This window comes from Solea solea, chromosome 2 (assembly GCF_958295425.1).
Source record: "Solea solea chromosome 2, fSolSol10.1, whole genome shotgun sequence".
In the NCBI taxonomy this organism is placed as follows: Eukaryota; Metazoa; Chordata; class Actinopteri; order Pleuronectiformes; family Soleidae; genus Solea; species Solea solea.
In genome coordinates, this window is record NC_081135.1 from 32,659,107 (window position 1) to 32,677,086 (window position 17,980).

At 43.7% G+C, this 17,980-nt stretch overlaps 1 protein-coding gene across 1 annotated transcript in view; it reads left to right on the forward strand.

Moving 5' to 3' along the window:
- The window catches only part of tmeff2a (transmembrane protein with EGF-like and two follistatin-like domains 2a), a 106,062-nt gene that overhangs the window by 10,485 nt on the left and 77,597 nt on the right, over window positions 1-17,980 (forward strand). The window contains exon 2 of the mRNA XM_058622700.1: window positions 2,248-2,357. Coding sequence (XP_058478683.1) covers window positions 2,248-2,357 — 110 coding nt within the window. The remainder of the gene's footprint in view (window positions 1-2,247; window positions 2,358-17,980) is intronic.

A 17,980-nucleotide genomic window follows, 5' to 3' on the forward strand; every position in this document is an offset into this window, starting at 1 on the left:
TGGCAAGATAGACAGTAAAAATAAAGTATCTTCAGTTTTACTATTTTCCCTCATCACAATGTCACATTTATATAGTTAATATAGTGTCTTGATGCTCTATTGCATCTCCACGTCATCTGATCAGTGATGTCGCTAGTAAAAATGTGTAACACATTACGTGGATTGTTTTATCATTTATAGTCATATTTACTGTATGAATATAAATGCTAAACATATGCATAAAAAGTAAATGTTAATTTCAAACTCTCGGGAGTCATTCAAAGTGTCCTGTGACCCATGAATTGGATGCAGTTTTGCTTTTGCATGTCTGAAGATTTACAGACACTGTAATAATTATTGGACGCCAGTGGAGCGTGTGAGTCTGTTAAAGCGCATTGTCGCAGGTTTTAGACTCACAAATATTAATTTAAGCTCTCTGAATACATCCAGCACATTGGATTTTCTTTTGGGACCACACACATACAGTATAAACAGATTGATTTTTTTTTTTTAGTTGGCACAACACAAGTATCCCAAAACACAAGGGACTGAAATAGTTAGTTATCATCCAAATAACAGGTACATGTTTTTTTTTTTTTTTTTTAATGAAATTCCCCGTTGTTTGCTGTAACCTTTCAATAAAAAAAGAAAAGAAAAAAGATGCTGCTTTGAATATGCTTCTTGTAAATTAGGGTGACACATTTAAATATCCCTGAGTATTCTACTGTGATGAGTTTGACTTTTCAAAAGTAATTTGAATTTGCCTGGCAAACATCGTCATTACATCTTTCACCTTGCTATCTGTGATGTTTTTCTCCACGAGAGAACTCAAAAACCATTCAACAGGGAACATTTCCTGCTCCGTGTCAGCTGGAGTTTAGACGTATGTTCTTTGAAATGCAAATGCCTGCAAGCACATTCAGGTTTCTTTTTTCTTTTTTTTTTTCGGTAAACAATCAGTTCAGGTAGACTAATGGCCTTGAGCTCAGTCTATAGTCCATGTGACTCTTTGATTTGATTCAGGATGCTTTGTTGGAGTCATTTGAGAGCCCTAACGCAGCCTGAATCGGATCATGTCCCAGGTTTGCTTTTCCAGGACAACGCCCTAGGAGTTAGCCTTGATTTAGACGGACAAACATGACATTGAACAACCTGAATAAATGTGTGGAGAAGAATGCAAAGCAGAGGTCGACCCATAGTGGGTACTTTGAAGCCAACAGGCCAGTTGCATCACAAATGGCATCACAAATGGAAAATGGAGCTCAGTAAATGTCATGATATTCCGGTGAAAATCTTGCAATAACAACATTAATTACACTATTGAAAATGTATATAAAAAAAATCTTAACAATGAATGAATGAAGTGAATTGCCATACTTCTTCAGTGACCTAATGATTACGTGATTAGCTGTGTGTAGGTGGCACCAACTGTAAGAATATGTTTAGTGCGCTGCAGAAGTGTTGACATTTCCATGGTTACTTGCACACATCATTAGCAGGCGATTGGTTTAGGGGTCTGCATGTGTGTTTGCAGGAGTAATGAATGCACCTCTAAGCTCAACACCCTGTGGAGTAAGCTCCCATGAGCTGATCCAGCAGCGGTCTGCATAACGTCATTTCATGGAGTCTATAAACAGTAGGGTTTTAGTTTTTTTTTGGGAGAACAACATGTTAGACCAGCAAAAGTAGCCACCATAGCTTCAACCGCATGGCTGCGGCGCCCTCCATGTTGAGCGGTGATCAACCTCTCCACATGACAGGCGGGGGCAGTGCGGCCAAGTCCCTATCAAAGCCACGGTGTGATGATGCCAGTAGGTTGTAAAATGTCCAATCAGAGCGGAAACGATGAATTGGTTGATCTGTAGTACTGAAACATTTTACATACACGGCACAAAGTCCTCTGCCTTGGCTTTTGCGGTCACATCTGTTGACCACAACTGGCACATTTTGGTCCCACGTGTCAGGCAGTGCTTTCAACCGTCATCAAAACACCAAATGGAGAAATGTCATTTTTCTGTGTTTTTTTTTTTTTAATGAATTCTAAAAATTCATAAAATACACGTTTGTAGTTCTTAATTAGCACTGTGCTGCGTATCCCTTTGTCTTGCACGTTGTGTGTGATCAAAGAGTGCACTGTGTCGTGACTAACGGTAGAATCTCGTCATGATAGAGACCCCGACTGGAAGACCCTCAGGTCGGAGTCGCTGTACAGCCGGACAGAGAAACGCTGAGTCACTCATGTCGCTCTTGTTTGCTTTGGTCCTCCAGGTTTCGATGACCGGGACACGGACCTTTTCTTGTGTGACACCAACACGTGCAAGTTTGACGGCGAGTGTCTAAGGATTGGGAACATGGTGACATGCATTTGTGACTTCAAGGTAAGATGGGATCTTTTTTGTTTGTACTATGCCATATTCCATTTTAAGGTTCTTCTCTGTCCTCAGAGCTTAGCAACTGTTGTTATTATTATGGGCTCTTTTTATAGCTTTTTCAAAACCTCAAGAGAAAAAAAGGAGTAATACATGTAGGTTACTATCTATAGTAGTAATGCGTATGTGTCACTTCAAAGGATGGTTAATTAAATGAACTGCCTTTATATTGGGGCCACTGAGGTATTATGTAGTAAACCTCATAAAGGCACAACAGAGAAGAGGCATGAAAGAGGAATTTAAGACTTGAGGGCTGCAAATTAGCTACTTTTGTGTTTGTTGTCTGATTTCAGCTGATTCATCATTAATATTTCTTTTGAAAAAAACCTGATATTTTTCACAATTTCCTGTCCTTTTATTGACAAAACAATGAATTGATGAATTGAGAAGATAACCGACAAATTAATAAATAATAGAAATATTGATCCGTTGGTTCCCTGATGATGGAACTAGCTTCCTCATGATATCAGAGCAGCAGAACACCTCTCTAAGTTACCCTAACTTGTCTTGACCACTCTGTGCTATCCTTCTTCAACTTACCTTGCTATTACTTATTATATCTTTGCTCCTGATGGTCCCTCATTGTGCCATAACTCTTAGAAAGGCTGCACTGTAGTTTTCCAGTAATGATTTGAATGGCCATTAAATGTTCCCTTGTACATTGTAACCTTAAGACGTTGATGGCTTGTAATGCTTATCGCTTATGATTTAAATTCCATTCCTATGAGATATGTGCTTGAGGAGTTGATAGGTGAACAGTGGTGGTCAAATTCTTGAATATCTATATAAAAAAACACATGCAGTATATCAATATAACTTTATTGTCTTATGTAAATGGTGAAAATGTTTGGCAGAAAAAGGTACAAAAGGCACGTCAAATAAATCTGATCAAAGTCCATCATCTTGATTGGACAATATTAGCCCTAAGAGGGGAAAGTGGATGTTTATGGCTCACTATGAGACCCCGGGTTTCTATCCTGGTCCAGTCTCCACGCCAGGACTGAAAGGCTCTCAGCATTGGCATAAATCTGGAAAATCATGCCGTTCTTGATTATAGCTCACACTTAACTTTTACAGCCGACCCATAATAAAAAAAGAAGCAAAGCAGTCAGCTGAGAATTGATTTTGGTATAACGTTTGCAGGCTTATATGCTATGCAGAACACGGAGATAAACGAGAGTCACGGAGATCTGAAGGCACGGGCGCATGTTCTCATCCGTCGCTTTTATCGACGTGTCATCGGCACATGCAGGAGGCACTATGCAGGGCTGACACTCGATTGGTCACCAGCTTTTATCTCAATTTGGTGCACTTCCCTGGGAGCCAACATTAACAGAAATGCATAGATAAATGACATTACCGCTCCATTTCTCTTCAGGAGATCTCACACGGATAGCGGCGTGAGAGCTACACACTGAGACACTCCAAGAAAGGATCAGGTCATACCAATTTCTTGCTCAATGCCGTGGACTGTAATGGTGTCACTCCTATCAGAACACCCATGAAAGTCACGTGAGCTTGCTTGGGTTTTCCAACAGAATCAGAATCGTTGTGCACACACACACACACACACACTGTCACACACTAAGAGGAAGACAGGCCCATGGGGCTGTGTGAAGAGGAAGTGAGTTTGAGGTGGTGGAATCAATGGACACTATTCATTGCCAATATGCATTAGATTTCCCTCACACTGGCTCGTGAAAGAGCCAAGACCTTCACTCAGTAACTCAAGTCAAACTCGGGCCAAGGAAACATGTTCTCTCTGTCCTATATGAGAAAATGGCTGGCTTTATTTGTCAACTGATATCCCTCCCTGACTAATTATGTGACATTTCTTTGTAATTCAGTCCACAATAGCTGCTGGGGGAAGTTATTGTTGCCAGTTGGGTTTTGTTAATGTCAGGTCACATTGCTGATTCCCAAATGGGTCGTCTGTTGTATAAAAATGTGTGCCCAGAGCGCTGTGAAACACTTCCAACTAAAACTGTCCAGCAAAGGGTAAATGGCTCATTTTATTGCTTCTGTAATGGTGCTTTGCAATGTATTGTTAATGTTGGGAGTTCCTGGAAGTATTTTTATTTTTTTCAGAACTACACACAAACTGTACCTCTGTTCTCTTACCATTTGACAGTAAATTCTCTGTTTGTTTGTTTTTTCTTCTTTTTTTAAAAACACCATTTAAAGTCCATATCGGCTCCTGTTTCTCAGTATAGCAGTGTTAAAGCAGCACTGCACACAGGAAGCAATTTGTTTTATGTCAAAACAGATGGAGGCAACTACAACATTGTGCTATTAAAGCGAGTCAGCTGCAAACAGGTCTGAGTTTGACTGAAAAGACAAAAAAAAACTGTGCCATGAAAAGTTTCAGCTGTGAAAAACCCCAGTCATTTAGCGGTTTCATCATCATATTAACAATAATCAGTTCATATGGACATCGTTCACACTTGTTTTTCATTAACATCAAATGAATGAACACACATTTCTCACAAAAAATGTAGTTTGAAGTTATTTTATGTTCATTTTTACAATATTTTTTTGAAAGATGTGGGCGACTTGAAGGACAGGGGGGATGCAGAGCGCTGCGCGTAGTTCTTGGGTAGATGCGGCCCATTTACTTACAGGTCAGACATCACATCTCGGTGGGTGATGCCGAGCATTTTAAGAGACTCCTGCGGCAGATATTGCAGATGAATTGGAGGCAGATGTTAACACAGCAGATGTAAGTAATGTGATGGGTCATTTATAGCAGGATTACTCGCAGCTCAGTGCGGTCGACTGTGGGCCCCGAGTCCGATTTAGTGCACATGTCAATAAAGTGAGAACGAGAAAGTTCATAATGCCAATGTGAGGAATTGTTATTGTCACGTCTTAGAAATATGACGCCGTCAGGGAGCCTGGAGCCAGATGGGATGTGTTAGGGTTTGACAGCAGAGTAATGCTTTCTTGTTTTTTTTGTTTTTTTAAATAAACAAGGCTTACATGGACGTTTAATTACAAGTATCATATCTTTGTGGTTATGCGTATGTTTGTGATATAAAGTCAAACAGTGTACCCATGAAATATGTTTGACTGGAATGATTATAGCACTATCATTTGTCAGATGACTTACAAATAATTCATAACCATGCAGGTAAATTCCATTATTGCACTAATGAAAATGTGATGCTATGCAAAAGGCAATAATTGTTAATACCCCAGCTGACAGGAATTAGATTTCACCCACATTCAAACTGAATTCTGTATCGACAGCGCGACGTGGGGGGGCACAGAAGTATTTATGCGGTAGTTCAATTTAAATGGGAGAGGCAGTAAAATCAGTACAACATCGAGAATTTGATGTCTCTTTCCTCTGGCTGTTTTGAAAACGGCTCCAAAGATTTCACTTAATGCCGTTTCGAATGGTGTAGTAAAACATCACAGATGCAGGGATTAAAGTTCTCCATCGCCACAATGGATTTCCATCAACTGGATTCCAGACAGGCGGCGTATGAGATCAGTGTGGATCTGAAGAGAGGGGTTAAAAAAAAATAATAATAATAATAGGGAGCAGGGTGTGACAGTGTCAATACTGCGAGATGCTGAACACAGCTTGTTTGAAAGGTACACAGACAGTGAGCTTGGCACCTGTTCGCCTTGCAAATAATGTATGTGTTTCAGATGCGAGCGGTGTAATACTCAAGTGCTGCAAAAGAACTGAGTTGTTGGTATCAATCCACAGTAGGACGGACAAAGATAAGATAAGATAGTCTTTTATTTGTCCCGCAGTGGGGACATTTACATTGTTACAGCAGCAAGACAGTAAAGATAAAGATAATAAATAACAAACATGCACGACCAAAAAAAAAAATTACAATATAAGAAGAAATGAACCCTTAGACTATAAACAATTAGTTAAACATAGAATGTTGAATGTACATTATAGACAGCAGAATATGGCCTTGATATTTACAGCATAACTATATATATATATATATATACATACATATATGTCAAATTGGAAATGTTCATCTACTGAACACTGGCATGTTTCATCCAGAGATCGGCAAAGCACAGGCATGTAGCATTGAGGGCATGTCGAGTCGAGACTGCAGTGTGAAAATGAATCAAAGTGCAGCATTATAACATGTTACTCCCTGATTCAGAACACTATACAGGTGTGAAAGCACCCTAAGTGACTGAGTATTTCAGAAAATGCTGATTTACTTGAATTTCTGCAACCATCTCTAGGGTTTACAGTAAAAGAGAGGTCTGGAAAGAACTTGTAAGCATCGTACGGTGACAAAACTTACAACCTTTGGTTTGTTGAACTGCAACTTGACTTGCTCCGTGTGCCAGGTGCTTGACTCGCAGATAGCTGTGCATACTCGCTCCTGTGTTGGGATATGCTTACTTCACCTGGCAGAGGTGGCACTGCACTTCACTTTCGTTATACACGGTGCCTTTTGATGACTGGAGCAGTTTCTCCATGGTTTTCCGCTATGGCACTTAAAAAGCATCCAACCCAGCCTGCAAATGTTACACTGCTAAGAAAATAAACTGAACACTCCATATATATATATATATATACACTGTGTATATATACAGTATATTCCAGCAGCTATTCTGAATAACACTTTTAGTGGTGTAGGGTTTGCATGGTCCATAATAGAAATGCTAGCAGACCGTTATGAATATTTGACATATCTGGAGCTTATGTAACATGAGATCACACAACACTGACTCACAGTCATTCCTGCACGTGCAGACAGTAATCCCAGACACATTTAGTGTCACAATGGGCATTCAGCTAGCACAGCCATTTTTAATGGCTCTATACAAAAGAATTTAGTATAATGTTGGCAGCACATGAGGTCTCTCGTATGCTTCCTGCTGGTTGTTTGATGTGGCTACTGTTCGCTGTTATGTCTGACCTCAAATCGCTCCCCCGTTTCTCACTCGCGGGAGTCGTCCGACGTTTGAAGCCTGCAGCACTTTTGAAAGAGCGATGAGGACTAATGTGGGTTCATTTGATGCGAGAGCGTAGAGTGGGCAGCACTGTCCCTAATGTTGCACTAAACATGGACCTTCCAAAAAGCAAATCGCCACATCCCACTCTCTCCAACTCACTTTCACGTGCACACACACACACACACACACACACAAACACACAAACTCGAGGTCCTCACAAATGAGGTAGAAGAACCAAATACTTACATTTACACAGACACACACACATATTCACACAGGCCCAGGTGGTAGGACTCCAGCCTCTGATGCAGACCCCATTCCATATATTTGCATTCATTACTCATCCTTTTTATCTGAGGCCATGTGAACGGACGGGGACTGAGAGTTTGGATGATGGTGAATTCCTTGTATCCCCTGGTGTCAAATCTACACACTCTGATGCTGCAGCGGCAGTGAAAGACGGCGACAGGCACTCGTCATGGAAAATGAAGGTGCGCATTATAGTTTTCAGAATCACGGCGTAGTTAAATGTGGAGGTTGACTTGTAAATCAGATCGACTGTGAATTGTCCCGTCTCTGAAATAAACTGCACTTTTAGCGATGTATTATTTATAGGCTTACTGATCTCAAAGGTTGTCTGACTCCCGACATGAAGATGTGACATTTTCTGAGTGAGTGAGTGAGTGACTTTGCAGCAGCTGCGGACATGATCCTAACTGCTGCAAATTAAAGCTTAACCTACTCACTCAGTCATTAGTTGCCTTCAGTTAACTGACATAACTAGAGATTTTGCTTCACTGACAAAGATTACACTTATTATAAGACTTTCATCTATGAAGGGCTGCAATGATTGATTGATTATAAATCAATAACTAAATTATCTGGCAATGATGTTTTTTTTGCTCCATGTAATGAAGAAACTACAAAAATGGGTACACTGGACACACATACACTTCTGTGCTTTAGTGTGGACCAAAACAGGTGAATTACACTGTTTGTCAGTGTTTGTACAGAATGAACGATTATTTTCATAATCGATGAATATGTCAATGATTCACTCAATTAATCGGGTAATTGTTTGAGGCCAGAAAATGTCAGAAATTGTTGGAAAATGTTGATCAGTGTTTTTCAAGGAGCAAAGAAACCAGACAATATTCATACAGCTGAAAAATCAGACATAAAACTGATTCAAACTAATTCATCCATTATCAAAATAGATAATGATTAGTTAAGTAATCAATTAATAATCGAGTCAATGAGAAATTCTTTCAGCCCTACAGAATATATATGCAGACGTTGTTCACCAGCTTTGGTCCCCACTAAAGTGTGTCTGTGTCCACTGTCCACACACACACACACATTCATGGGGAACCATAGCAGCTGAACGTCACTGATAGTCAGTGTTTGTACTGAATAATAACATGAATGTATCGGGATCAAACCTCCTTTTAACAAATATGTAGAGAAGGCCTTAACAACATTTTGAACACAAACACAGAGCTGGTTTAGCTACAGTCCTGCCCTCTCTGCTTCTTTCTGTAACAGTGGTACCTGCAGTCTCAAAGCACGAGTGTGCTGTCCTGTTTGTTCTTCGTCTCTACTTAAATGTCTTCTGTTTAGGAATTTGAAGTAAAACTGGCAGAGATTTTCTGCGTGTTATTCATCAATGTAAGACTTTTCAGTGTTGTAGGAGCAGGTAAACCATTGATGAAGAGCGCTGAGGGTCTTTGTATCGTGAGGAGAAATCCCAGAGAGAAGCTGTTTTCATTCTTTACTCCACATTTGCCATTTTTGTCCACGTTCTCAGCCACCACTTTCTGACAGAGTGTGTGTAAAATGTGTGAAGAGGAGAAACACACTAGATTAAATGGACTTTAATGTTCAGTTTTAAGCAAATACATGTTTCCGTGTTTGTTTCCCATCCTCTTCTTTTCTCCCCGTATCTCCCACACATCTGCACAACATCTGTCATGTCTTCCATCCCCTCATCGACCATTTTCTTTTTCTTGTTTTTTAATATTATATTCTCTGTGCTTGAAGAAGGTGTTGCTAAAGTTTCTAAAGTAAGATTTTTAAATGTTGTGTGAAGGACAAGTGATTGTGTTGGCAGCAGAAGTATCTGAGCTGGATATCTCAACACCTAAATCTGTGCCGTCTCAGACCACCCGTGAGCAAATATGTTTGCATTACTTGGGTCAATTGATTGTTCGGGTTCTTGCATCTCTTTTTCCAGACTTCTCCACGGTCCGCTCTCTTTGCATGATAAATATACCAATTAAAATCAGCAAAGGTGAGTTGGCACAGGAGGCAAGTTTGTGAGCTGCATGCTTGTGGTCTTTAAAACGAGAGCGCTCGTAGCTAATGACAATGAAGCAATTACATTTTTGGTGTTTGGGGTGAGGTGTTGACATCATTAGTATAATGTGCTTTAGTCTATGGATTATTTCCCCGAAAGCAACGAGCTATACTAAACAGCATCTACAAGCAAGTTTGAATTGGATAGTTTGTGAAGCATGTGGGAAGATTTTACAGAGAAACAGGAAGGAGTGCGTTGCCTTTGTTCCTGGAGAGGTCAGGTTCAGGATACTCATTTCTCTCAGTCGCTCCTTCGAGGAGGTTACATTCCTCACAGTACGGACACAATGGGGGTTTTATGGAGCAGTTTTTTGTCTTAATATTAGTGTTGCAGTTAATGGTTCTCATGCAATATTGGTACAAGGCTACAGTACAAAATAGCAAAGATTTTCTGATTTATTGCACTTTCTGCAATGTTGTGTTTTCTGCTTTCTTTGTCTTGTGAAAATGAAACGTATGATGTGTAATTTATGTGTTTTGCCTTCGGGGTTGCCATATTACTGCACTGTCTCCAGTCACATTAGCCTTTGATTAGGTTATTCTGATCACAACTTCATTTTTCTTCTAATTAAAATTACAATAAAACACAGGACTTGGGGTAGGAATTGTGTCGGGCGCCTCTCCTGTAAAACGGAGCGTCTGTGTCAGCCCCTCTGTGGCTCTGGCTGGCCTGTCAGACACTATTACAGAGGAGCCTGTCTCCAGCGACTAGGCTGGGGAGACTCCACAGGGACTGGCAGGCCCGGCCCTAATCAAGAGAAGACTGCCAAGCGGTTAAAGAGCAGAAGCATGAGCCAGCCACCTCCAGGTCTCCCTCCATCTCTCTCCATCTTCTCATTGTCACAGTAGCTCCCATCTCTTCCATTACTCTGGCTGTCTCTTTCTCTCTGCTCACTTGTCCAAAGAGCTCATTCTCCCTTGTTTCTATCCACAGCCCCTCTCTTCCTCTCTCTCCCTCTCTCTCCCTCTCTCTCCCTCTGCCAGTGTAGGAATCTGACCAGTGTTTGTAAAACATGGCATTGCATCATGGGAAGAGAGTTTGTCACTTACCCAGACAACACCTGACAATCCTCTGCCTAGGTGATCTGTGGGATACTCCACAGTGACAGGCACAAAACACATTTGTCACTGTGATGGCATTCCTCAGGGATCTATGGTTGGTTGTTGTTGTTGTTGACATTTGGTGCCTCTAAATGTGTGCGAAAGTTTTCAAAAGTGAAATAAATCTTTTCAGAACAGACAGACCAAACACAGTGTTGGTGTGGAACGTAAATCAATTTGGTCCAAACCGTGAGTCTTTTCAGTTTGGGAAATCAAGTTTGGTATAATTCTGACTGAAAGGAAATTGGACCCAAGTCTGTCAGTAGCTATTACCTCAGCGACACCAGTCCTTTTCTTCCTTATTTAACCATCACAAGGTCACTTCCTCACAGGGCTTACATACAGATGCTGCAGGGTAATATATACACGTTTTGTGTCTAACTAACAGTCATTCATTTCCTCAAGAGGACAATTCACTTTTTTCTGACCTGACGTGACCCGACAACAATGCATGTTGTATCAAAACAGCCTTGATGTGACCTTCCTAGTCTTTTGTCATGATATTTCAAGTGCATGTAAAGCAAATGCAGAGATTCTCCTATTCACACATTATATATGATGGAAAATAGTGTCTGGGAATAAAAGAAAAAGCAGGTGAATGATGAACAGGATGTTTTCATACTAGATCCTTAACATTTATATTCTGTTACAACGTTCAGCTGCTTTGGAGTGTGTATTAGACTCCTTCATTCCCTGCTCTGGTACACATGCACCAGAGCAGGGAATGTTACTACATTTTACATGATTTGAAACCTAATATTTTAGTCTTTCAAATTAGACATGGTAGTTAGTAACACATGTTTCCTGTTTCCTCACTCTCTATAAGATAAATTCCACTGGGAATAAGTAAAGTTGTCAGGAATCATTCTCAGGAATATTCTTAATTTCAATGACAGAGTTTATTTACAGATGAAGTCACATTTGAATTGTGTGTTGAAGAAAGTATGTAGGCTCCAGTTAGCATCAAAACTTAAAAGATAATGTAAGTGTGTCCCATGTGAGCTATTGTAAAAATGATGACCTGGCTCTTTGTTTGATGTTTTTTCCCTTGATGTCCTTTAAATAATTCAAGTGAAGGGCAAACAAATGTAACATGCATAATGCCAGCGCATGCACACACCAACACACACACACACATAAACTGCACATTACAATTTGACTTTTGATGCAGCCTTGACATATAAAGATCAGCATCATTTACATTTAAAAATGACCTTTTGAAAGTATAGCTTTTATGATACTAATCCGTACATAACTGGCATTACAATCCACATTAGGCAGCATGGTCAAACTTTTCTTTTTTTCCCACCAAAGAACTGGTCACAAACTGTAAAAAAAAAAATAAAAAAAAATATTTATTATATTCTCTGGTATCCTCTCCGGGAACCATCACCTTACCGTGGTGGAGAGGTTTGAGTGCCCCTGTGATTCTGAGAGCTGTGTTGTCTGGAGCCTAGTGCTCCTGGTAGGGTCTCCCAAGGCAAATTGGTCTCAGCGGAGGGGCCTGACGAAGAATGGTTCAAAGACCTCATGAAAAAACAACAGAGGAAGAGAGTGACCCTGCCCGGAGGAAGCCCGGGGCCCCCGCCTGGAGCCAGGCCCAGACGGAGGGCCCGTGAGCGAACGCCTGGTGGCCGGGTCTACCACGGGGCCCGGCCGGGCACAGCCCGAACAAGTCACGTGGCCTCTTCATCGTCCTCCTGTGGACCCACCACCTGCAGGGAGATCGACTGGGGTCGGGTGCGCTGCCACATGGGTGGCGGTGAAGGTCGGGGATCTCGACGTACTGGACCTGGGCGGCAGAAGCTGGTTCTGGGGACATGGAACGTCACCTCGCTGTGGGGGAAAGAGCCGGAGCTTGTGCGGGAGATGGAGCGCTACCAATTAGATCTGGTGGGGCTTACCTCCACGCACAGCCTTGGCTCTGGAACCACACTCCTGGATAGGGGTTGGAAGTTATTCTTCTCTGGAGTTGCCCAGGGTGTAAGGCGCCGGGCGGGCGTGGGGATACTCACAAGCCCCCGGCTGAGCGCCGCTGTGTTGGAGTTTACCCCGGTGGACGAGAGGGTCGCCTCCCTGCGCCTTAGGGTTGCGGGGGGGAAAGCCCTGACTGCTGTTTGTGCTTATGCACCGAACAGCAGCTCGGAGTACCCGGCCTTCTTGGAGGCCCTAGATGGAGTCCTGCAAGGGGCTCCGTCGGGGGACTCCATAGTTCTGCTGGGAGATTTCAACGCGCACGTGGGCAGCGATGGGGAAACCTGGAGAGGCGTGATTGGGAAGAACGGCCTACCTGATCTAAATCAGAGTGGTCGTTTGTTATTGGATTTCTGTGCAAGTCATGGACTATCCATAACAAACACCATGTTCGAGCATAAGGACGCTCATAAGTGTACTTGGTACCAGAGTGTCCTTGGCCGAAGGTCGATGATCGATTTTGTGATCGTTTCATCTGATCTAAGGCCGCATGTTCTGGACACTCGGGTGAAGAGAGGGGCAGAGCTGTCAACTGATCACCATCTGGTGGTGAGTTGGGTCAGAGGATGGGGGAGGACTCTGGATAGACCTGGTAAACCCAAACGTGTAGTGCGGATGAACTGGGAACGTCTGGAGGATGCCCCTGTCCGAGAGGCCTTCAACTCTCACCTCCGGCGGAGCTTTTCCTGTATCCCTGTGGAGGCTGGGGACATTGAACCTGAATGGGCAGTGTTCAAAGACTCTATTGTGAAAGCTGTAGTGGAGAGCTGTGGCTCCAGGGCTTTAGGTGCCTCAAGGGGCGGTAACCCTCGAACATCGTGGTGGACACCGGTGGTCAGGGAAGCGGTCCGACTGAAGAAGGAGTGTTTCCGGGATATGTTATCCCGGAGGACTCCTGAGGCAGTTGCAAGGTATCGACGGGCCCGAAGGGCGGCAGCCTCTGCTGTGGCAGACGCAAAGCAGCGGGTATGGGAGAAGTTCGGAGAGGACATGGAGAAGGACTATCGGTCGGCACCAAGGCGTTTCTGGAAAACCATTCGGGGCCTCAGGAGGGGAAAGCGGGGGACCATCCAAGCTGTGTACAGTAAGGATGGGACACTGTTGACCTCGACTGAGGAGGTAACCGGACGGTGGAAGGAACACTTTGAGGAACTCCTGAATCCGACATCTGCACCCTCTGTGGTGGAGGCAGAGAGGGAGGCTGATGGGGGATCATCGTCAATCTCCCTGAGGGAGGTCACTGAGGTGGTTAAACAACTCCGCAGTGGCAAGGCCCCAGGGGTTGATGAGATCCGCCCAGAAATGCTGAAGGCTCTGGGTGTGGAGGGGCTGTCTTGGATGACACGTCTCTTCAACATTGCGTGGAGGTCGGGGTCAGTGCCAAAGGAGTGGCAAACTGGGGTGGTGGCCCCCCTTTTCAAAAAGGGGGACCTGAGAGTGTGTGCCAATTACCGGGGCATCACACTTCTCAGCCTCCCTGGTAAGGTTTACTCCAAGGTACTGGAAAGGAGGGTTCGACCGGTTGTCGAACCTCAGATTCAAGAGGAACAATGCGGATTCCGTCCTGGTCGTGGAACAACGGACCAGCTCTTTACTCTTGCAGGGATCCTGGAGGGGGCCTGGGAGTACGCCCATCCAGTCTACATGTGTTTTGTGGACCTGGAGAAGGCGTATGATCGGGTTCCCAGGGAGATACTGTGGGAGGTGCTGCGGGAGTACGGGGTGAGGGGGGCACTACTTAGGGCCATCCAATCCCTATACGCCCAAAGTATGAGCTGTGTCAGGGTTCTCGGCACAAAATCAGGCCTGTTTCCTGTGGGTGTTGGCCTTCGCCAGGGCTGCGCTTTATCACCAATCCTGTTTGTGATTTTCATGGACAGGATATCGAGGCGTAGTCGTGGGGGAGAGGGGTTGTGGTTTGGCGGGCTTGAGATCACGTCGCTGCTTTTTGCAGATGATGTGGTCCTCATGGCTTCGTCGGCCTGCGACCTTCAGCGCTCACTGGATCGGTTCGTGGCCGAGTGTGAAGCGGTCGGGATGAGGATCAGCACCTCTAAGTCTGAGGCCATGGCTCTTAGCAGGAAACCGGTGGATTGCCTTCTCCGGGTAGGGAATGACTCCTTGCCCCAGGTGAAGGAGTTCAAGTATCTAGGGGTCTTGTTCACGAGTGAGGGGACGAGGGAGCCGGAGATGGGCCGGAGAATCGGAGCGGCTGGTGCGGTACTGCATTCGCTTTACCGCACAGTTGTGACGAAAAGGGAGCTGAGCCGGAAGGCAAAGCTCTCGATCTACCGGTCAGTCTTCGTTCCCATCCTCACCTATGGTCATGAAGGTTGGGTCATGACCGAAAGAACGAGATCGCGGGTACAAGCGGCCGAAATGGGATTCCTCAGGAGAGTGGCTGGCTTTTCCCTTAGAGATAGGGTGAGAAGCTCGGTCATCCGGGGGGAGCTCGGAGTAGAACCGCTGCTCCTTCACGTTGAAAGGAGCCAGTTGAGGTGGTTCGGGCATCTGGTGAGGATGCCTCCTGGGCGCCTCCCAAGGGAGGTATATCAGGCACGTCCAGCTGGGAGGAGGCCTCGGGGTAGACCTAGGACAAGGTGGAGAGATTACATCTCCACTCTGGCCTGGGAACGCCTCGGGATCCCTCAGTCGGAGCTGGTCAATGCGGCTCAGGAAAAGGAAGTTTGGGGTCCCTTGCTGAAACTGCTGCCCCCGCGACCCGGCCCCGGATAAGCGGAGGATGATGATGATGATGATGATGATTTATTATATTTTTTTTCCACTATTGTGAGCACTCTTCAGTCACTGCCATTGGAATTGACTGATTGACTGTACTTGTTGATAGAACTCTCTCCTTGGAATTTGGAATCTTTTCACAATGGTGCCTTCAAAGAAGTCAGGATTATTTTTTGCGTCAGACACGAGGCATTATCTCGCATGAAGAAAGGTGGAGCTGCAAATAGAAGCATGCTGGAACCCCAATTTCTAAATAACAGCATCGACGAAAAAAGCAGGTTATCATAAGATGCTGTGCTTTTAACAGTGTTTTAAAGTCTGAGTGCAACTCCTGTACGTGATCAGAAGCTCACAAAATGTGCTATGATAGTATAAAATGTTTTTAGTTTTTTTTATTATATATTACATTAAGAAATATATGAAACTGGAAACTGTTTCTCTGAAGTGCCACAGGACAACTGTGTGCAGATTAATAATGTCATATATGCACACATTGCTCAACCATAGTTAATATGATCTTTAAAAAAAGCACAGATATATAGACATCAAGACAAATAGAAATAAAGTTAGCTTCATTTCATTATGTCTCAGTTGTCACCAGAGCAGAGTATTTTGCAGTAATGTCACAGTAGCAGATGGGAGTCTCAGAGAGCGACATGAGAAATTAATCTCTGACACTTTCTCCCATGAAAAGCTCACACAGCTTGTAAATCCATTAACATTCCACATGACAATTGCGTGTTAAAAAGACCTTTTCTTATCTGTCTCAAAACCCCCACTCCGGGGGTCATGTGACAAACACTGCAGCGGTGCGGGTTAAGCGATGAGGCTACATCACACGTGCAAAAGGGTTTCTTTTAAAGAGTGTCTGTCTCTTGTCATGAGCCACAGGTGTTCTCCGCCACCAACTTAGGCGGAGAGACATTTCTGAGCGAGGCGATAAAACGGCCGCTTTGATAAGCGCGACGGAGCATGAATAAAGATCACGCCTGAGGGTCTCGGCGACAGAGGAACGGGTCATGTGGAAAGCAAAGGTATTACCCCGTGTGGGCCGAGCAGGCAGAGGAGATTCAGCAGAAGTAGAACGTGCTGGGCGGCGCCGTCTCCCGTCCTCCGAGGCTAGCCCTAGTTTCGTGGAGATGTTTATTATTGATAGAGGTGGATGATAGCCTTGGGATGAATTGCATAATCTAGAGCCGCCTCTAATGGAAACAGGAAATGGATCAGGCTATCAGTCAGGTCTCTGTGGATGAAGGATGTGTCTGTCTTTGTATGTGCCTTTCTTCCTGTGTGTGCATCGTTGTGTGTTTGTGTGCATATGCAGTTTTCCCGACCAACAGGGTGGCCCTGTCAGCAACCTTTCTGCACACTGAATTAAGCAACACATAGGGATCGTTTACTTGTTTGCAATGCGTGTAACTTAAAGGTGCAGTATTTTGAATTTTAGGGATTTTCCCAACATTTTTATTGACAGAATACAAGAATTAGACATTTTCTCTCATTTATTATAACTGGAAAATTAGGAATTGTTGTGTTAGAGTTTGAATGAGGCCTTCAAAAAGCACAGAAGCACATCCTCCTTCATGGACGTGGTCATGTTGTCCTGCCATGTTTGTTCAGAATGTAGTAGAGTTTTTTTTCGAGGCTATTATGTGTGCGCGCTGCAAGTCGTGGCATGTCACACTGGAGTTTCAATAGAATGGTTTCAGGTCAAGATGAACTTGTTGTGCATTACTTTTTCCATTGTATTTACAAAAGGAGGAAGGGTTTTTTTTTTTATTTCTTAACATGTAATCAATAACTTATTACACTTTCGGAGTAATTTTCCAAACACTGGACAGACGATGTGAAGTAGAAAAAAGTATTCATGTGCTCACAATATGCAACTTGACCCTCAGATGCCACTACATTTTTCAAGCGGGTCTTTTGAAAAACAAAATATGGAATTCTGCAGCCTCTCAGCAGACCAACACATGTAGAAGCTTTCAGTATTTTTAGTTTTTTATTTAATAACATGGCATTGGTGACTTTAACAATATGAGCTCTGTGAGGTCAGATAATAATTGGGGTCACAACTGAAAGTAACCTGTGTGAGATGTGGCCCTGTGATGGACTGGAGCCCCGCCTTTCAGCTGGGATTGGCACCAGCGACCCTCACGTGGAGGATAAAGTGTAGATAAATTAATGAGTGTGTGTGTGTGTGTTGTTAAGAAAGGAGCTGCAGTCTCTGAAGTTGCCTACGTTTTGTTTACTCGTCTCCTTACTCCCTTATCACCCGTAGACCGCCAGAGGTCGATTGAATGTGTAAAAATGTTATCATGGGGCGTTTGCCTCAATGACTGCGAGGAGTCAGGACACTCCTAAAAGATAAGTAGCCCTTTCATTTCTCTCAGTTAATATAACTTCTGTCTTCCCCTTGATGGAGGCTCCCAGGATAACAGACAAGCTTCAGCCTC